General features: G+C 45.8%; 1 protein-coding gene across 2 annotated transcripts in view; it reads left to right on the forward strand.

The window, feature by feature from the left end:
* KIFAP3 (kinesin associated protein 3) overlaps positions 1-21,955 on the forward strand; it is a 105,074-nt gene that overhangs the window by 48,609 nt on the left and 34,510 nt on the right. For both annotated transcript variants that reach the window (XM_040359704.1, XM_040359703.1), the window contains exon 12: positions 18,943-19,051. In XM_040359704.1, coding sequence (XP_040215638.1) covers positions 18,943-19,051 — 109 coding nt within the window. The remainder of the gene's footprint in view (positions 1-18,942; positions 19,052-21,955) is intronic.

The following is a 21,955-nucleotide window of genomic DNA, read 5'->3' on the forward strand; positions in this document are numbered from 1 at the left end:
GTGCTGAAACTGCACCATACATTTGAAGTCTCCTAGGTAAATATGTGTTTTTACACCTCTAATAACAGAATTTAAGGCAAAATATTTTACGGCAAAATATTTTATCATTATCTCAGAATGTCTTGTATCATACATTACAGGACATATGAAGAGTTAATTCTTACACTTTTGGGTTATGCTCCACCTCCCTGTTATTTGACACATTACAAATCGCAAAGCTTAACTCAACTCTGCATAAACCCTCCTACCCCTAGCATCGCCTCGTTTTCACCTTGGTCAGTAAAAGTAAAGCGCCTTGCTGCATACATTTAAACGTCACGTATTACTGCTGTAGGAGCAATTTTTTGGGTTGCTAGCGTATAGGCAGTCCCACACAAGTGTTGTTGTTGTTTTTTTTTTTTGTTTTTTTTTTAACCAGATCCCAATCTTAATAATTCTTGTGTATGTTTTGCAGTCACATATTGGCAAAGAGTATTTGCGCAGTTTGACTGAAAATGTAATGTTCTTCACATGTCTACAACCTGCAAAACCACTGAACAGTTGGTTTTAGTGATATCTTAGTGTGCACTGTTGGACTGATCATCAGCTGGTATCAGGGATCAAGTCCTAGGGGAAAAAAGTGTGGGAACTCGCCCACGACCCCCCCCCACCTCAAAAATAAATGTATGCCCATCCCCGTCCAGAATTATCCACATCCCTTTCCACAATGTATCCCCATCCCCGCCCACCATCATCCATCCCTCTCCACAATGTATCCCCATTCTCGCCCAGCATTATCCATTCCTCTCCGCAATGTATCCCCATCCCTGCCCAGAATTATCTGTATCCCTCAAGATATGCAAGAGATGGTCATAGACTGCAGACATGATACAGGAGATGGTCAGAGATTGTGAATATGATGCAACAGACGGTCAGAGACTGCAGGCACGGTACAGGACCGGGTCAGAAGCTGCAGTCATGATACTCGAGATGGTTAGCGACTGCAGACATGATACAGGAGATGGTTAGAGACTGCAGACTTAATAGAAGAGCACTAGGGGGTCCAGAGGGCACAAGGGAGCTGTAGAGCACTGGGGGGGGGGGGCGGGGACTAGATAGCACTGCAGGGAACAGGAGAGCACTGGGGGGGGGGGGGTGGCTGGAGAGAAATGGGAGGGGGGACTGGAGAGCATGGGGGGGGAGAACTGGATAGCACGGGGGACGGGGACTGGATATCACAACTAAATATTTCCAGAATGTCATGATATTTTACTGTATTTTACTGCCACTGATCACCAAAAAGCTAAGAGTACGGTTAAATAATGGAAGACGAGAACAACCCCAGTTAAAGGAAAATGTATTTTGTGTTGAATTACTCAATAGCATGATGGAGGAGATGAGCAGCAAAAGAAGCTGAATAGGAGGAGCGGCAGGGCAGCTGCATATAGAGGAATTGATCTTTGCATATTCCTCATGCAGCTGCAGAATGCTTGCAGGAGGGAGAGGAGACAAATCAAGCATTCAGCGGCTGCATGGGGAATATGCAAAGATCAATTCTATGTATGCAGCTGCCCCGACTGCTCCTAAACATGCGTATAGGGAGGCTGCTGCACGGGCGAGCACTCACTTTTTTCCCAGTAAGGCGGTATCAGGCAATGGGCTAGGGACCCATCGCAGCTCCTTCCTCCTTCATGGTCACGGGGCAGCTGGGTAGTTCCCTCCCACGCCCCGCCTGCTGAACCTAATAGACGGGTCAGCGTCACGGCTAAAGGAGCTGCCCAGCTACTTTCCCCACATGGACAAATGCCTCCATGCGGCATCTGCCTGACAACCCCCGCAATGTGTGGCACCCCGCACCCCTGTTGGTACGTCAGGCCACTGAAGGCACTCGCATCATGCAGGAGGGATGCAAAAGGGAACGGTGTTCCTGCTGTGGAAAAAGTACAGAAACGCCGTTCCCAATGCGTTTCTGCAGGACACAAGCACTGGTTGGTATTCTAAAAAAAAAGTCATACCCAGATGGATGTTTTTGCTTTCCTTAGCTGATTGGCTATGCCCAGAACTTCAAGCTGTACTTTCCACTCATATTAAGTGCATGCCAGTATAGCTTGTTAAAGATGTTCAGGATGAGGGTTAGTAAAGAAATGTGTGCGCAAAGGGGACACTTTAAAGGTCTCTGGTTACTGGGTAATACATGATTCAAGTGCCAGACAGTCTAGACTGAAAGATTTTTGGACAGGTCTAATGGTATTTGATATTCAGTATGTAACTGGCTCCTGCTTGCATCTGAAAATGCCACAAGCCCTTTTTAATGTCCGATAGTACCTCTGAAATAATACAAATTTAATAATACTTTCCGCGGGGTGACAATAATTGCTGCTTTTTTATATAAAATGTTTGATTACATTTTTTTTCACTAAATCCCTGTAGATACTTCTGCAGATTATAGGTAGTAAAATGTATAAATGTTTTTAGATCCTGTTTATGGTTTGGTAAAAACTTGGTATTCCAGTTTCAAGAGAACAAATATATTTGCAGATAAAAGTTAAATTCCATCCATTTTCATTGCCACCGCTTTTATATAAATACAAAAAAAGTATATTTGATTTCTACAAAATGATCCATCATTTAAAGACGCCCTCCCTCCTTTATAGAGAAAATCATAAATGGTCAGCTTCCCAGGTATTATAACAAGCATTGCATACACTTTAAATACTAACACTCACCTTTTCTTCAAGCCCCCACTTGTCCATCTGCCCATGGCGGCAAAGCAAAAAAATGTTAAGGACTCTCTCTCCATGCTTCAATAGGGCAGTGCTGAGGCCTGCAGATTGATGACCCAGACATCCCATTACATACCCACAAACTATTAGTTATATCTTTGTTTCTAAAAGCCAAACACATTGGTGGGTTAGAGAAAAGAAGGTCAGTATATGCAGTGAGCAGGACCGTTATTTAAATAAGCCAGCTGCCTTACATGGCCGATCAAAGTTTGTTATAATATAAAAAAAAAAGCACTATAAAAAAAACTGAAATACTGTCCTCTTATATTGAATTACGGTATATACAATAAATCTAAGCAAGGCGTTTCTATTTTTAACACCGGATTCTGTATGTGTTGAATTTTGTGATTTGCTTGATTCTGTGCTGTAAACAAATCCTCTCTCTGAGTTAAATCAACTGTTCAGCACATAACACTCTACTCTCCAACCAAATTTCCCTTTCCCTTCATACTATAGCCATCATACATCCCCCTTTTCTCTCTAGCCCTCATCCAAGTTTCCCTTTTTGCCCTGATATCGCTCACAGATTCCTCTCCATCTCCAGTCCCCGGTCAACTCTCCAATCACCTTCCTTGTAACATGCCTTTATACTCTCTTGATTTGTGCTGCACTTCCCCACTTACACAAAACAATTGTAGTCTTAGCGATCACCCCTCCTATCCTTTTCACAGTACTGATTCCTATACTGACTAACTTCCCCACTGCCTGGTCTCCCACATTTGCCTTTCTCCATGTCCTAGCCTTGCCCATCTGCCACTGTTTTCCCCAACACCTCTTTTTTAATGGTCTTTGTCACTTCACCAATCTAACTTTGCTGTGTTCCCTAAATCATGCTGCACACCTTCAAAGCATTGCAAATCTTTTCCTCGAGTAGCTGTCATCTCCGCTTCCATTGACAGTAATCCATGGTCACAGCATACACTTTTATTTTAGAACATTGGCATTGTAATAGCAATACAGTTTATTATTGTTTTTGACAATTTATTATTATTATACAGGATTTATATAGCACCAACAGTTTGCGCAGCACTTATATCCAATGTAAACTTTAATGAAAAATCTGCTTTCAAGTTGTAAGTTGTGCCTGTCTGCTATCCATCTCTTTCCACAACCTCCTGGATTCCCAGCATGTTTTGCAGCTTTCCCTCTGGTGATTACTTTCGATTTATTTCTAAGGACTACATATCCCTTGGTATCTTGCTGCCTGCAAGCTGTCATTTCTGTACTGACTGCCTTCTGAAACTCCTCCTCTTAGCACTTCTGTAGTTCAGAAGGCAGGCTCTGTAAATTCTGTGGTACATTTGTACCCTATCAACAGGGCAGAGTGAATGCATGTCACACAATTCAAGGAAGTAAACATGTGTGAAATTTTACGTTTACAAACTTCAAGTTTGTTTAACCACTTAAGCCCCGGACCTTTAGGCAGCTCAATACCCAGTCCAGGTTTTGCGATTCGGCACTGCGTCGCTTTAACAGACAATTGCGCGGTCGTGAGACGTGGCTCCCAAACAAAATTGGCGTCTTTTTTTCCCCACAAATAGAGCTTTCTTTTGGTGGTATTTGATCACCTCTGCGGTTTTTATTTTTTGCACTATAAACAAAAATAGAGCGACAATATTGAAAAAATGCAATTTCTCTTTCGTTCATAGACGGACACAGCATCCTTTGACCTTAGGGTTATGCTTCTTCCTACCAGGAGATTTAGGCAGAATTCTACAGCACTTAAGGTGTTAAAAACTTTCCTTCATGCCGCTCCTCCCAGGGGGCGTGGCTCCCCCAGGCATAACCCCCACTCTGCTTTAGCAGCCTCAGTTTGTTTCTGCCTAACCGTCAGGAGAGTCAGGCTCTCTCTGGAGTCCTGGACTCTGGAGTTTTTTCTTGCAAATTTTTTTGCATTTTGCGAGTTTTTTCCTCGCTTTTTTATTTTATTTTTATTTTTGAATCCTGCGATTCTTCTATCAACAGCCGACTGGGTGACAGGCTGGGTCCTCGACCCTTGTAGTCCCCCCAGGTTCGGCCTTCGAGCGTGTGCCGGCCCTCAGCTCCGCTTTGGGACGTCCACGACAGGCCCCATTGCTCCAGGGGCGGCCGGGGAACTTCGGTTCTAGGGCACACATATGACCGGTCTCTATGGCCTTGTCACAGTGTGTCTGGCTGACAGCCATGCCGTTCGCGGACGTTGGTTCTGTCTGGGATACCTCCAGCCAGGTAGTCGCAGGACAGGTAAGTAGTGGCCCCTTACTCAGGTAAGTGGTCTGGCTGGAATGTTTTCCCTTGGGAGGTCGACTGAGGGTTTTCCCCTGCTTTCCTCTCTCCCTTATTCCTCTCCCTCCTTTCCCCTTTGGGTGACGGCTGTGCAGGGGGTTTTTTCCCTGGGGCTCATATTTTTTTTTTTTCACTCGGGTATGGCTGGGGCTGTTCTGTGTCACTGCAGGGGACTGTGGTGGACATTCTGGGCATTTTTGTGTGTGCTGTGTGCTGTTTTGGTGTACTGTCATTTTTGGGTACACTGTCTTTTTAAAACTGCGCAACGGCGGCCATTTTGCCGGAGCCGCGCTTGTATTATTCGGCGGCCATTTTCTTGTGGCCGGCGCCATTTTCAGCACTAGTTCGGCCTCTAGTGGCCGTTTCGGCGGGGAAAAAAGACCGCGAATCATCTGAGGGGACAGACGCAGCGCTGCAGCTTCTCCTCAGCACACACTTGCCTTCACAGACCGCGCTGTACCAGGGGGTGGTGAGTCTCAGGGGGCCCCATACTGTGCTCTAGCGGCCGGGAGGTGACCTGTGGGGGACTTTTTTCCTGCCCTTGGCAGTAGGGGTGAAATGGCAACAGCAATATGGAGCCTGAATCAGGCCCCTCATTTCTTACAATGCCGGAATTAACCCTTAAGCGCCCCTCCCCCTGCCACATCTGTTGAATCGGTGTCGGCTGTCCTGGAGTCTTTTCTCACCAGGTTTGAAGCAGCCAGTGCTCGGTTGGGGGGTAAAAAAGCGCCCCCCCCCGGAGGCTGTTTCTGGGGATATCTCTGACGCAGAATCTGATGCTTCTGGTTCTGTCATGTCAGAGGATGCGGGCTTAACCCACATGGACAGCGAGGATGACTCTGCTGCGGAGTCTGCTGATAAGGAATTTGTTGGAGCTCTTATTACTGCGGTGCGTGAGGCTCTTCATTTAGAGGATTTGGCGGAGACACCAGCGGTGTCAGTCCTTTTGGATTCCGCAAACCACCGCGTACCGCTAAGGTATTCCCCTGTGTTCCTTATTTAGACAATATGTTGTATAAGGAATGGGATACACCGCAAAAGGCTTTTACGGTTCCTAAAAGCTTTGCTACCGTTACCCCCTGGAGGAGGACTTTTTTTAAAAAAGTGGGTCACTCCTCCGTCGGTGGACCCTCCTGTGTCCAGACTGAGTAAGGCTACTACGTTGCCTGTGGAGGGGGCTCCTGCTTTCAAGGACCCCGCTAATAGGAGAGTGGAGGCCGTGGCCCGCTCCCTGTTCTCGGTGGTGGGTTCGGTGGTAAGGCCGGCTCTGGCCGGAGCCCTGGTAGCTCAGACGCTGACTGAAAGGGCGAAGCTCCTGCTGCAGGACCTGGAGGTCCAGGGGGCTTCCGAGTCCTCTAGGGACCTGGCTGAACAGTTGATTCAGGGTCAGAAGTTTCTCTGCGAGGCGGATATGGATTAGATTCCTTTGCTTTCCAGGGCTTCTGTCTACGCAGTGGTTCTGCGCCGCCTTATATGGCTGAAGTGCTGGTCGGCTGACCAGTACTCAAAAAAGGCCTTGGTAGATTTGCCCTTTAAGGGCGGACGGCTTTTGGGGGCATCCCTGGATGACATCATTAAGGATGCCACTGGAGGTAAGAGCACCTTGCTCCCTCAGTCGGGGAAGGGTAGGGAACCTCGCCGCAAGCAAGGTCCTACTTTTACTACCCCCTAAACGGTTTTTTTCGTGCGCCAGCGCGGCTGGAAAAGGTCCGCAAGGTGCAAAAGCCCTTGCTGCCGGGCGTAAGCGCCCCTGGTTCAAAAAACCGAACAAGCCTGCGGACAAGCCTGCTTCCGCATGAAGGTCTGCCCCCGCCCGGGTCTCGGGTGGGGGGACGGCTTCACGACTTCGTGGATCGGTGGAATTCTCTTCTATCCGACCGTTGGGTTTGCGAGGTGGTCGCCTCGGGGTACAAGATAGAGTTCCTTTCTTGTCCCCCAAACAGATTTTTTTCCATCCAACCTCCAGCTTCCTCCGGATCGTCGGCTAGCCCTGTCCGGGGCTGTCCAGGATCTTCTGGACAGGGGGGTGGTTGTGCCGGTCCCCTCGCTGGAACGGTTTCGGGGGTTCTACTCCAATCTGTTCGTGGTCCCCAAGAAGGGAGGGGTTCGCCCTATCCTGGACCTAAAGGCCCTCAACTCCTTTGTCAAGGTGCAGCGATTCAGGATGGAGTCGGTCCGTTCTATCATGGCGTCCCTCCACCAGGGGGACTTCATGGCGTCCTTAGACATCATGGACGCATACCTGCATGTTCCCGTTTGCACAAGCCACCAAAGGTATCTGCGCTTTGCGATCGGGGAGGACCACTATCAATTCGTGGCCCTCCCGTTCGGGCTGGCGTCGGCACCACGGGTGTTCACCAAGGTGCTCGCCCCGATCCTGGCCTTGCTACGGCAGCGAGGGATCGCTATCGTGGGATACCTGGACGACCTTCTCCTGAGAGCTTCTTCAGGCTCAGAGTTAGAGGAGGACGTGTCCATCACGTGTCGGACTCTGCAGGAGTTCGGCTGGTTTCTGAATCTCAGAAAATCAGTGTTGGTTCCGTCCCAGAGGCTGGAACCCCTGGGGCTGGTTTTGGATTCGGGGGAGACAAAAGTGTTCCTCCCATCGCAAAACCTGCTGACCCTGCAATCTGCAGTGAGACAGTTGTTGACCCAGAAGTGGTCATCTCTTCGCTTCTGCATGCGGGTTCTGGGTCTGATGGTGGCCTCCTTCGAGGCAGTTCTGTATGCCCAATCCACACCAGGGTACTACAGAAGGAGATTCTGTCACGATGGGACAGGGTCCCATCTTCTCTGGATCACCAGATTCGGTTGAGCCATCTGGCCAAGTCTTCCCTGGCATGGTGGCTGACGTCTCTGGTGCTTCGGTCCGGGAAGTCTTTTCTTCCGTGCCGCTGGACAGTGGTCACGACGGATGCCAGCCTCTTCGGCTGGGGGGGCGTCTGGGGCACCCAGTCAGCCCAGGGGCGCTGGACTCGGGAGGAGTCCCGCCTGCCGATCAAGCTGTGCCTTGTCAGGTGGTCGCTGGAGCTACAGGGCCGTCCTGTCAGGATCCAGTCCGACAACGCCACGGCCGTGGCGTACATCAATCATCAGGGCGGCACAAGGAGCTCGGCCGCGGCGACGGAGGTCGCTCACATACTTCGGTGGGCCGAAAGGTCCGTTCCGGCCCTGTCGGCGGTATACATTCCGGGAGTTCTGAATTGGCAAGCCGACTTCCTAAGTCGCATGACTCTGGATCAAGGGGAGTGGTCTCTCCACCCGGAGGTGTTTCAGATCCTGTGCCAAAAATGGGGCACTCCAGACGTGGACCTTCTGGCGTCCCGTCTCAATCGGAAGGTACCACGGTTTGTGGCTAGGTCAAGGGACCCGTGGGCAGACGCGTCAGTGGCTCCCTGGGTCAATATCACCTGATTTACGCCTTCCCTCCTCTAAGGCTCCTACCCCGCCTGCTGCGCAGGGTGGAAGCCGAAGGTATTCCAACGATCCTGATCGCCCCGGATTGGCCGCGTCGCTCTTGGTACGCGGACCTGGTACGTCTGGTGACAGACGCCCCCTGGCGTCTGCCTCTGAGGGAAGATCTCCTGTCTCAGGGCCCGATCTTCCATCCTGCTTTACGGTCACTGGCTTTAACGGCGTGGCTGTTGAAAACCAGGTACTGAAGGACCGGGGCCTGTCGGGCCCGGTAATCTCTACCATGCTGCGTGCACGGAAGTCCACTTCTCGAAAAATTTACCATCGTACATGGAAAGCATACATCTCTATGTGTGAGGAGATGAAGTGGCACCCCCGTACTTACGTGGTGTCCCGGATCCTGCTGTTCCTACAGCGGGGAGTGGACCAGGCTCTTGCCTTGAGCACGATCAAGAGTCAGATTTCTGCTCAGGCTGTTTATTTTCAGCGTCCCTTGGCAGCGAATTCTTTGGTTCGCACGTTTGTGCAGGGGGTCCGGCATGTGGCCCCCCCGGTGCGCCCTCCGCTACCTTCTTGGGACTTGAACTTGGTCCTCTCGGCGCTTCAGCGTGCCCCCTTTGAGGACATTCGGGAGATCCCCTTGCTGACTTTGTCGCAGAAGGTGGTCTTTCTGGTAGCTATTACCTCTATCAGACGAGTGTCTGAACTGGCGGCCTTGTATTGCAAGGCCCCCTACTTGGTCATCCATCAGGATAAGGCGGTGCTGCGCCCGCAGCCCTCTTTTCTTCCGAAGGTCGTTTCGGCCTTTCACATTAACGAGGACATTGTTGTTCCATCATTATGTCCTCAGCCGAAGAACCCGAAGGAGGCCTCTTTACATTCTCTGGATGTGGTTCGGGCCCTTCGAGTTTACTTGTCGGCGACAGCTCCGTTCCGGAAGTCGGACTCGCTGTTCGTGTCTGTGTCCGGTCCCAGTAAGGGCCTGGCAGTCTCGTCGGCCACCATTTCCAGGTGGATCCGACAGGTTGTGCTTCAGGCCTACGCCCTGAAGGGGCGGGCGCCTCCCTTTCGGGTCATGGCGCATTCGACCAGGGCGATCGGGGCCTCCTGGGCTTCCGACACCAAGCCTCTGTGTTACAGGTGTGTAAGGCAGCGACCTGGTCGTCGTTCCACACTTTTTCAAAGTTTTATAAGGTGGATGTGAGTGCATCTTCTGATGCCTCCTTCGGCCGCAGGGTGTTACAGGCGGCAGTTTAAGGTTGGAGTTCCTCCGTTGAGTAACTCCGGTTTTGTTTGGGGTGTAACCTGTTTTTGCTGTGTTATTTTCCCACCCCTCGAATTTTTTTGACACTGCTTGGGGACGTCCCTAAGGTCAAAGGATGCTGTGTCCGTCTATGAACGAAAGAGAAAAAAGGATTTTTGTACTCACCGTAAAATCCATTTCTCTGAGTTCATAGACGGACACAGCACCCACCCCTCCTTTGTTTGTACTGCTTGTTACGAACTGAGGCTGCTAAAGCAGAGTGGGGGTTATGCCTGGGGGAGCCACGCCCCCTGGGAGGAGCGGCATGAAGGAAAGTTTTTAACACCTTAAGTGCTGTAGAATTCTGCCTAAATCTCCTGGTAGGAAGAAGCATAACCCTAAGGTCAAAGGATGCTGTGTCCGTCTATGAACTCAGAGAAATGGATTTTACGGTGAGTACAAAAATCCTTTTATTTTTTACTTTTTGCTATAATAAAAAGCCCCAAAAACATATATAAAAAAAATGTTTTTCCTCAGTTTAGGCCGATATGTATTCTTCTACCTATTTTTGGTAAAAAAAATCGCAATAAGCGTTTATCGATAGGTTTGCGCAAAATTTATAGCGTTTACAAAATGGGGGATAGTTTTTTTTACTACTAATGGCGGCAATCTGCGATTTTTTTCGTGACTGCGACATAATGGCGGACACCTCGGACAATTTTGACACATTTTTGGGACCATTGTCATTTTTCACAGCAAAAAATGCATTTAAATTGCATTGTTTATTGTGAAAATGACAGTTGCAGTTTGGGAGTTAACCACAGGGGGCGCTGAAGGAGTTAGGGTTCACCTAGTGTGTGTTTACAACTGTAGGGGGGTGTGGCTGTAGATCTGACGTCATCGATCGAGTCTCCCTATAAAAGGGATCACTCGATCGATGCAGCCGCCACAGTGAAGCACGGGGAAGCCGTGTTTACATACGGCTCTCCCCGTTCTTCAGCTCCGGGGAGCGATGGCGAGGGGGCGGCTAGAAACGAATAGCTGCGCCCTCGTTCCGGATCGCTCCCCGGGGGTTTCCGACTGCCGCATGTACCGGGGGGGGTCCCGATCGGACCCCCGACCCGCGGAAAGGCAGAGACGTACATGTACGCCCATATGCCTGTACGTGCCATTCTGTGGACGTACATATACATGTGGCGGGCGTTAACCGGTTAAAGTAATATGAGTAGGTTAGAAATAATGGAATTACAGTGTGAAAAGTAATATTTGAATTTACATTTTGACCTTACATATGCTTTAACCACTTAAGACCCGGACCAATATGCAGGTTAAGGACCTTGCCCCTTTTTGCGATTCGGCACTGCGTCGCTCTAACTGACAATTGCGCGGTCGTGTGACGTGGCTCCCAAACAATATTGGCGTCCTTTTTTTGCCACAAATAGAGCTTTCTTTTGGTGGTATTTGATCACCTCTGCGGTTTTTATTTTTTGCGCTATAAACAAAAATAGTGCGACAATTTTGAAAAAAAAAACAAATTTTTGCTATAATAAATATCCCCAAAAAGATATAAAAAAAAAATGTTTTCCTTAGTTTAGGCCGATACGTATTCTTCTACCTATTTTTGGTAAAAAAAAATCGCAATAAGCGTTTAACGATTGGTTTGTGCAAAATTTATAGCGTTTACAAAATAGGGGATAGTTTTATGGCACAGAGACAAGTAAATAATGCGCAAGAATACACAAAACTCTGGTGTCAGAACAGCATATATAAATATAAGAACAAAGGGGATGGGTCAGAGTCAAGGAATGATAGTTAATAAAACTGATCAAATAGTCAAATAGTCTGTGGTTGGTATGTTGTGGGCATACACTTCCAGGGCTGCCATCAAAAGGGAACAGAGACCATGTTCCAAAAAACGACAAGGATATGGACAGCCGCACTCCAGTAACTTGAAAAAGACGTGCCCTTTATTGGGTACAGGAAAAAATACACTACAGGTATCAGCACACAGTGGGATAAACACTGACGCGTTTCGCATTGAGTGTCAATGCTTAATCATAGCTATAGCTTATAGCTATGATTAAGCATTGACACTCAATGCGAAACGCGTCAGCTGTTTATCCCACTGTGTGCTGATACCTGTAGTGTATTTTTTCCTGTACCCAATAAAGGGCACGTCTTTTTCAAGTTACTGGAGTGCGGCTGTCCATATCCTTGTCGTTTTTTGCACATCCAGTGCATTGCCAGCACCCATCTGCTTCTGAGTGGACATCAATTACCCTAGTGAGCTCACCTGGAGCGGCAGCTTTCTTACCTTCTTACCAGAGACCATGTTCCAGTTCTAGGAAAAAAAAAGCAAGGAGGGAGGCGCCTCTGGGTGTAGTAAATTAAGACAATTTAATTTATAAAAACACGATCATTTCACTCACATTTGAGTAGTGTAAAACAGGCATGTAAAGTATCCTTTGGGAAGGTGAGCTGTCATCCGATGGGAAGTTCCTTCTTCCAGTCAATAGGAGCGCTGTGCGGGGAGGATGTCACTTCCTCATGAAGTGATAAACGTCCATTGGAATGGAGGATTTTCTCAACCCGAGGTCTGGAGCGCACGTGGAGAGCTGGCGAGGATGGATGACGTCACCGCTGTGCGACGCGTTTCCGAGTTTCAAAGCAGCGAGTGGATTGGCTGCTACACTCCTTTGTCAAGCCATAGTTTTATGGCATTTTTATTTAATCTTTCTTTTTTTTTTTTTTTACTACTAATGGTGGCGATCAGCGTTTTTTTTTTTTTCGTGACTGCGACATTATGGCGGACACATCGGATAATTTTGACACATTTTTGGGACCATTGTCATTTTCACAGCAAAAAATTGTATAAAAATGCATCGATTACTGTGAAAATTACAATTGCAGTTTAGGAGTTAACCACTAGGGGGCGGTGTAGGGGTTAAGTGTGACCTCATATGTGTTTCTAACTGTAGGGGGCGGGGCTGGACGATCAATGACATTGCCACTGTGAAGAACGGGGAAGGTGTGTTTACACACACCTCTCCCCGTTCTTCAGCTCCTGTGACAGATCGCAGGACACCGGCGGCAATCGGGTCCCGCGGTCACGGAGCTTCGGACCTGGTCGCGTGCGCACGCCACCCATGGCTGGGCTCTTAAAGGCTACGTACATGTACGTACCTGTCTCGTCTTGGCAGTACCTTCTTTCATCTACTATGCAAATTCGTTTGGGAAGCTCCCCTGCCAGCTACACTACCTCAATATCCATTCCCCCACCATGTCTTTCTACTCTGCTGTCCTTGGCCACCTCCTATACTTACAATATTATCCACACTGCTCTCTGCTGCCCCCACATTATCTTTCTATACTCGTGTTTTCCTCTGCAACATTTCCCTACTGCTTGATCCCCCACATCTGCCTTGCTGGTCTCCTACCCTCATCCATCTGACATACCTCTTCCTGACACCCCACACCCCATGCTGTTGCTGCTGCTGCTCCTCTAACTTCGGGATACAATCACACTTCATACCTCTGCATCAGGTTATACTTCTTCATTGACTATTTGTAACCTGCCACTCTTCTACTTCTGGTAACTATTTGCTTCATTACTGGCCAGATCTAGCTTAAACTGGCACACTTTTTGATAGTCCCCATTGACATATATTTTTACCCTTTTGGTACACATACTTTTAAGTTTTTATAATGTGTCCATGTGGTTTTTGCCTATTTGATATAGCTAACATTTATGCTAATTACTTATTTTGTTTTTGGAGCCTTCATTTTGTAATACTGCATAAACAATACAAATCATTGATGAAATCCCTTAATTAACAAATGATATTACTTGAAAAAATACTGTTAAACTACATACATAAAATTTGAATAATTGTGTTAAAAGTGGGGAATATAGGCTGATGTAATTATAGTTAAATAAAATATAGACTGACTTGACAAAATATTGAGCACAGTTAAGCCCTGTACACACAATGGGTTCGTCTGATGAAAACGGACCGATGGACCGTTTTCATCGGACGAACCGATCATGTGTGGGCCCCATCGGATTTTTATCCATCGATAAAAAAAATAGAACCTGTTTTAAATTTTTCTTATGGTTAAAAAAACGATCGTCTGTGGGGAAATCCATCGGTCAAAAATCCATGCATGCTCAGAATCAAGTCGACGCATGCTCGGAAGCATTGTACTTAATTTTTCTCAGCACGTCGTAGTGTTTTACGTCACCGTGTTGGACACAATCGTTTTTTTAACCGATGGTGTGTAGGCAAGACTGATGAAAGTCAGCTTCATCGGATATCCAACGAAAAAATCCATCAGATATCCGATCGTGTGTACATAGTTAGTCAGGTTGAAAAAAGACACAAGTCCATCCAGTTCAACCACAAAAAATAAACAAACAAAGGGGCTTTACAGTTGCAGACTTTTTTCAGCCAACACTTCTAAGCCTGGACTTCAATAGGTAGTGAAGTTAATATGCTGGTGTGCTAAAAGTGTAGGAAAAATAAATAGCAGGGAGGTCTGGACTTATGGGACCAAAGGTTGTAAAAGAAGTAAAACATTTTTTCCCTGGGTGCAAGCTCCAAAACATGAGTGATGTTGCTCTTAAACATTACTGGCAGTAGAAAGAGGTCCATATATTCCACATACAGAGATCAATGCTTGCAGGGTTTAGTTGTTATTAGAGAGTAAAGGAATTTTGCAGATAAATGAGTAGCAGGAATATCAGACCTAGGTCATTAACAGGGAAGTGGATGAGATACACAGCTCAACAGAATACCAAAGCAGTAACACAAACTTCTGATCAATTACTGAAACAGGATTTGAACTATGTGCCCACAAATATTGCCTGCTAATCCAGATAGTAGGTCAAGTGGATGATAGCCTTGTAACCAGAGCTTTTTTTCTCAGAAAATAGGTGCAGGAACTCAACCACGACACCGTTCAGATTTCACAAACACTAGAAGGGTCTTAAAGGGGCATTAAATACCAGGATTACATTACATACAGGTTGCAGAGTTTAGGGGGGTTACACACAGAGTGCAGAGCTGTCAGAAACCAGACGTCTGTGTTTACAAGTGATTGTGGTGAGCAGGCACCAAAGGGTCTGAGCCAAAGGTGGTGGAACTGAGTTCCCCCAAGTTCCCCCTGAAAAAAAGCCCTGCTTGTAACAATGATCCGTGGCTTTGGACACCCGGAGCTCCTTTTTCAAATCTGCCCTACACAAAAAATTGGACAGGTTCAGTTCAGGCAACTCAAATGGACTCCAGGATTGACATCCTCGTATTGGCAAAAGCTTCCTTAGAACACCAGAAGAACAAGACCAAGAGGTCTCTAAAAACCTAATTCCATGTTCTATGTATGAATAAAATTGCAGAAAACAGAAGCAGTCAACACACACTGTTGAGCATATTCCTGAAGCCACAAGATGACTAGATTTATTGTTTATGCTCAAAGGCACTATGTATAAACTACCAGCTCTGAATTCATCCAAGACCAGATGTACAGGTCGTTTGACTCTTGACACCCTCACAGGGGTAAGCCTCGAGATGTCCTATGTCATGTAATTCTTTATAAACTGAAGGAGATTCTGTAAAAAGCCTGTAGAAAAAAGCTTTTTGCCTTTGTTGGAGCAGAAATTCAGCTTTTGCCTGGCATTTTCAAAAGAACCTTAAAACAATTCAAGAACATTAAAACGTCTACTGGATAATCCTTTAAGTGATTGTAAAGTCTCAAGTTAATTTTTTTTAATATGTTCTGTGGAATGGTATTGCACAGAGCAGCCCCAAACCTCCTCTTCTGGGTCCCCCGCTGGCGCTCTAGATGCCTTCTCCTCTTCTCAGTGCTTTCTATGGGGGTGCACCTGGGGCTCACTGCCAAGCCAGGCTGTATGCGCCCATTGACACACACACTGCTGCTCAGCACGCAAACTACTCACATTGCTACTGATTGACAGTCAACAGCTCTCTGCTCAGGGAGCTGTGAGAACCGAGACATCAGCGATGTTCGATCGCTCGGCTCTTAGAGCCGAGGCGCCGGCTAACAGATGCAGAATCGGACCGATGCTGCATCCACCTAGGTAAGTATGATGGAGAAAAAAGTTTGGGGTTGTGCACCCCCACCTGTGTCTGTGCGGCCACTGTGCCCCAATCTTTTGGACTGCCTGCACAGGGATGCATGGAACACTTGTGCATTCTTGTGCGGTAAACATGGCCCTCAGAGGCATGCGATGTAGTACGCCCTGTGTGAATGTGGTCTAACCCTTTAAAGAAAGATGGTAAAAAAATAGGGTTAAAGAACCACTGTCTCAGAATATTTTGTATGTGGATAAATGTTTGTGGGTCATGCATTTGATCATAGTATACTGAAAATAATAGTTTTACAGCAGCAAGTTGCAACAACTTTGCAGTTATCAAGTTTTTTTGGGGGGGGGGGCTCTTGGCACCCCTGGTAGTATTATAAGCTGGTGCAGCCTCACGTTTGCAGGAAAGCTTTGCCTGTATCCGAATGTAGAGATGAATATAAAACTGTGAAATAAGGGTTATAATACACCGAAGGTTTGTAGTACATGTGTAAACAGCAAATGACAATAAGAATACAATATTTTTCACAATAGTAGATGTGGAAAAGTGTAGTAAACGGAAAGAAATCCTGTACAAAGAAAAATATGTAGGCTGCCATTGTTGACTACTTCGCTTAATAAGGTTAATTGTTTCAGTTATGTAATAAAGATAGTAGTCTGAGCTTGGTGGGAGTTCTGCATAAATCAGTTTAATGTGTGGCAGTTCTTTTACTTCCTGGTGGATCTTGACGTTTGGGTTTTGGCATTCCTTGTACTCAATATACAGTGCCTTGAAAAAGTATTCATACCCCTTGAGATTTTCCAAATTTTGTCATGTTACAACCAAAATTGTTCATGTATTTTATGTGTAAGACCAACACAAAGTGGCATATAATTGTGAAGTGGAAGGAAAATGATAAATGGTTTTCAATTTTTTTATAAATACCTGAAAAGTGCGGCGTGCATTTGTATTCACACCCCCCCCCCCCCCCTAAGTCAATACGCTGCAGAACCAGGTTTCGCTGCAATTACAGCTACCAGCTTTGCACATCAAGAGTGCAATTTTTGCCCATTCTTCTTTGCAAAATGTCTCAAGCGCTGTCAGATTGGATGGAGAGCACCTGTTAACAGCAAATTCCAAGTCTTGCCACAGATTCTCAATTGGATTTGGGTATATGCTTTGACTGGGCCATTCTAACACATGAATATGCTTTGATTCTAAACCATTCCAAAGTAGCTCTTGCTGTATGTTTAGGGTCGTTCTCCTGCTGGAAGGAGAACCTCCGCCCCAGTCTCAAGTCTTTTGCAGACTCTAACAGCTTTTCTTCTAAGATTGCCTTGTATTTGGCTCCATCCATCTTCCCATCAACTCAACATGATGATGCCACCACTATGTTTCACAGTGGGGATGGTGTGTTCAGTGTGATGTGCAGTGTTAGTTTTCCACCACACATAGCGTTTTTGCTTTTAGGCCAAAATGTAAAATTTTGGTCTCATCTGACCAGAGCTCCTTCTTCTACGTGTTTACTGTGTTCCCCACATGGCTTCTCGCAAACTGCAAATGGGAATGTCTTAAGCAGGGGTCAAGTCCTGGGGAAAAAAGTGTGGGAACTCCCACCCCAGATCCACTCCCCCACCAAAAAAAAAAAATTATCCGCTCATATACATAATTACTAAACCGCATGTTTTTTTGTTTTTTTTTTCGATCCACTGTACCTTAGTAATCCTTTGTTACTAGCCGCTTCCTGTATATGGATTCATTGGGTAGTGTGCGGGTATTCCGTCACTTCCTCGAAGCCGCAATGTCTCCTGGGAGCTTTTGTCATTGTTCCCAGGAGACATTGCGGAGGTCTTCCGCGAGTAATCGCGTGAGTTCTTTCTAAATCCTGCGATAACTTGCGGCAGACCTCCGCAATGTCTCCTGGGAACAATGACAAAGCTCCCAGGAGACATTGAGGAAGTGACAGAATACCCGCACACTACCCAATGAATCTATATACAGGAAGCGGCCAGTAACAAAGGATTACTAAGGTTCGCCTGCCCCTGACAGTGACTCGAGCTGGGCATCGCCGCTTAGTGAAGGATCGGCTCGGCTGCTCTAGTCCTGCAAAGGGAACTGAGTTCTTGCTGTGAAAAAAAGTGCAGGAACTCCGTTCCCACAGGACTTGAGCCCTGGTCTTAAGGCTTTTTTTTCTTGCCACTCTTTAATAAAGGCCTGATTTGTGGCGTGCACGACTAATTAATTCGTTTTTCAGCTCCTCCAGAGTTACCATGGGCCTCTTGGCTGCTTTTCTGATTAATGCTCTCCTTGCCCGGCCTGTCTATTTAGGTGGCCGGCCATGTCTTGGTAGGTTTGCAGTTGTGCCATATTCTTTCAATTTTTGGATGATGGATTGATTAGTGCTCCCTGAGATGTTCAAAGATTGGGATATTTTTTTCATAACCCAACCCTGCTTTAAACTTCACAACTTTATCCCTGACCTGTCTGGTGTGTTCCTTGGCCTTCATAAAGCTGCTTGTTCACTAAGGTTCTCTAACAAACCTCGGAGGGCTTCACAGAACAGCTGTATTTAAAGTGAGATTAAATTACACACAGATGGACTCTATTTACTAATTGGGTGACTTCTGAAGGCAATTGGTTTCACTAGATTTTAGTTGGGGGTATCAGAGTAAAGGGGGCTGAATACAAATGCAGCAACTTTTCAGATATTTTTTTGTAAAAATGTTTGGAAACCATTTATCATTTTCCTACCACTTCACAATTATGTGCCACTTTGTGGGTTGGTCTATCACATACATACAATCTCAATAAAATAAATTTACTTTTTGGTTGTAACATCACAAAACTTTCAAGGGGTATGAATACTTTTTCAAGGCACTGTATGTTGATCCAGTGGCAATGAAAAACCAACCTTCAGATTGCAGATTTTGTCATATACCTGAAACCTGTTATGTTGACCTTAGGTGTGGTTAGGTTGTTCTACTTTTCTAGGAGGTGCAGGAGGGTCTATACTTTTCTAGGAGGTGCAGGAGGGTCTATAAATAAAGAGTGAAGGAAATGTCTCATCATTCTTTCATCAGAGTATGCTTTATTTTATCCGTGTAAAATAAAAACAAATTTAAAAATTATTTTTGCAATAAATATATCTCCAATCACTTAGAAATGTTTTTTCCACTTTTAGTTAATGAAGATGCTGTTTGAATGTTCAGATGAGCGCATTGATCTTGAGCTGATTTCTTTCTGCATAAATCTTGCTGCAAATAAACGGAATGCTCAGTTAATATGTGAAGGTGAGTCAACTGTTATTTATGATCAGAGGCAGTCCCTAAGTCACAAACTCTAGGGTAATCCTTTTTATAAACGCTAAACATTAAAAGTGAATATTTTCAGATGTTTACATTGCCTACTTGACACCTTCAGGTGCTTGCAAAAGATCACTGGATAGTGATAGGCCAATAATGAGTCAACAGGGAGCAGGCTAAAGTTGAAAATCTTAGAAGCTGGACACCTTTTTTCTCATCAGGACATTGCACTTTTCTGGAGTTCAAGGCATTCTGCAACATATTACAAAGAACGGTATATGGAGTCAGGGTAGAGAAAACAAAAGTGGCACCTAAGTGCAGTATTAAAAGATTATTTTAATGACACAAATATCAATCACACTTACATGAAAGGAAGCAAAGGAAGGCTCATCTGTAAAAATCCTCTAGTCCTCGTCCCGGGTCCATGGGCTGCACAGATGTAGAAGATGCAGAGTCCGTTTTCCTCAGGCTTGTCCTGTGGCCATCAGGATGAGGCCTGGTCCAGAATGGAACGCACGTGACTTCACGTGTCACATGACTACTTCTGGGGAACACTTCCAGGAGGGGGGTCACACAGGAGACGCAAGGGGCTGATTGGGATATGCTCTCTGAGCTACTGCTCCTTCTATTGGCCTATTGTCATCCTGGTATATGGAGTCACATGGAGGTGCAAACTAAACAACGCAAGTGTTTTCAATATATCTGTTATATGGCCACAGGTTTGCGTAATGCATTCTATGCATTAAGGCGAACAATCTTCTGCAAGCAGCTCCGCCCCCCTTCTGCACCTTCTACTTACCTGAGCCTAATCTCGATTCAGCAATGTGCATAAGAGTAGCAGCTCTCCCAAGCGCGCTCTCTCTCTCTCTCTCTTCATTGAACAGAGAGTTAGCAATAGGAGCAATTGACTCCTGCTGCTGTCAGTCACAGCCAGATAGCTGGGGGGGCAGGACTGTCCATGCTCTGTGTCAATGGACACACAGAGCCAGCCTCGGGAGCAACTACGCATGTGTGCCCCAATAGCAAGCAGCTTGTTATATTGGTACTCGGCAGGGGGAGGAACCAGGAGCACTGGTGGGGGGACTTTAGAACATGAGGATTAGGCTGCTCTGTGCGAAAGCATTATGGAGCAGGTAAATATAACAACATGTTTGTCATTTAAAAAAATATAATTTTATCGTTGGAACCACTTCAGCTGTCACTCCTGTATACCCGTTCTAGACGGTAGAAGTTTGTTCATTTCTGCTATGGGCCTGTTTATTTGGCAGTAACTTTGTCATGATTTAGCGCTTATGCACACTGGACTTTAAAAAAAAAAAAAAAAAAAGCGCTACTTATATAGTCGTGTAGCGTTTTATTTTATTTTTTCTGAATGTAAATGTGCCTCTATTTTAGTCAATGTGTCCATGCACGATAGAAGAGGAGCGTTTTCAAGCAGAAAGAAAAAACATTAGACGCGTTTAGGAACGTTTGTGCGTTAATGCATTCTTATGGCCAGAATTGATTAATATGAGCATTCATACTGACATGCAACTGCTCATAAATGTGATTGCAAAGTGTGGCTTTTATTATGTTTTTTTTTTTTTTAAGCAGTTTTCCTCTTGCCAGGAGAAAAAGGCATTCAGGGGAGCTGAGCAAGCAGTCGGTGTCCATGAGCCCTTAAAGCGGAACTAAACTCCATGTTCCCTTATATTCTGTGAGGCCCCGTTCACGCATTGCTTAGCGGGAACACGTGTTCCTGCTAGCAATCTAAAAGGAGCTATTCACCCCCCCAGGAAATGCATGTTGTGCATACTGCAGCCTACTCGCTTGATTGGGCTTCCCTGTAGGGCCAAAACAACGAATCGATTATGAAATTAATCGATTTACCATTTTCATAATAGATTAATTGGCCAGTAACATAATGGGGTTAACAAAAACCTAAAATTAGCCCTTTATAGTACAAAAAGAGCAAATCGCTATCGTAAATATTACTTTCTCTGTCCCCCAGTAAAAAATGAACCCCTATAGTAGCGATTATTTGCTCTTTTTGTACTAATTTTCATTTTTTTAACCCCATTATGTTACTAAACATCTCGGGCATGGGTCATACCTTTTTGCAGAAACGCACTATAGTGCATTTACACGGTTTTCTACACGTTCACATCCATGATTTTTTCAGCTGCTGCGTATTTGGAAAGTGCAAGGACTTTTTTTAACGCAAAATTGTGCCATTTTGTTTTTTTGGTTCAATATACTTCAATGGAGAAGCTGCGGAAAAGCATGTAATGTGTTTTTGCGGCAATTTTTTTTTTTTAATCTGCCCAACAATAAATTGGCCAAAAAATAAATAAATTTTAAGGTTATTAACCGATTAATCAAAACAATAATCGGCCAACTAATATGGAAATAATCGCTAGTTGCAGCCCTTCTGCCCTGTGCCCATTTGTCATCCCAAAGAAGCTCAGGGACCCAACTTTGGCCCTGGGCCAGACATGATTTTACAAGCGCATTTTGCCGTAATTCTTGCAAAACAATTGCATAAAAAATGTCACTGTGTTTTTACTGCGAATCCTGAATGATTCCACCATAGACCGTATTTCCAAAATAATCACAAACATCCAACACTGAATGATCATTCATGCAATCGAGGGAAAAACAATTATCAATTAACCACTTGGCGCCCAGAGGACGTCATATGACGTCCTGGGCTTTGTGGTACTCTTTGGGGCTATATCTGAATGATGCCTGAAGCTACAGGCATCATTCAGATATCGGAATTTTCAGCCGGTGATTCCCTACACCATAGGAACGATCACATCGGCTGTCCCGCCGCTTAAACGTTCCTTCGAGCGGCGAAAGGGGACGTCCCCCCCTCCCGCCGCCCTCTGGTGCTTCTACCGACTCACCTGT

This window comes from Rana temporaria, chromosome 7 (assembly GCF_905171775.1).
Source record: "Rana temporaria chromosome 7, aRanTem1.1, whole genome shotgun sequence".
NCBI lineage: Eukaryota > Metazoa > Chordata > Amphibia > Anura > Ranidae > Rana > Rana temporaria.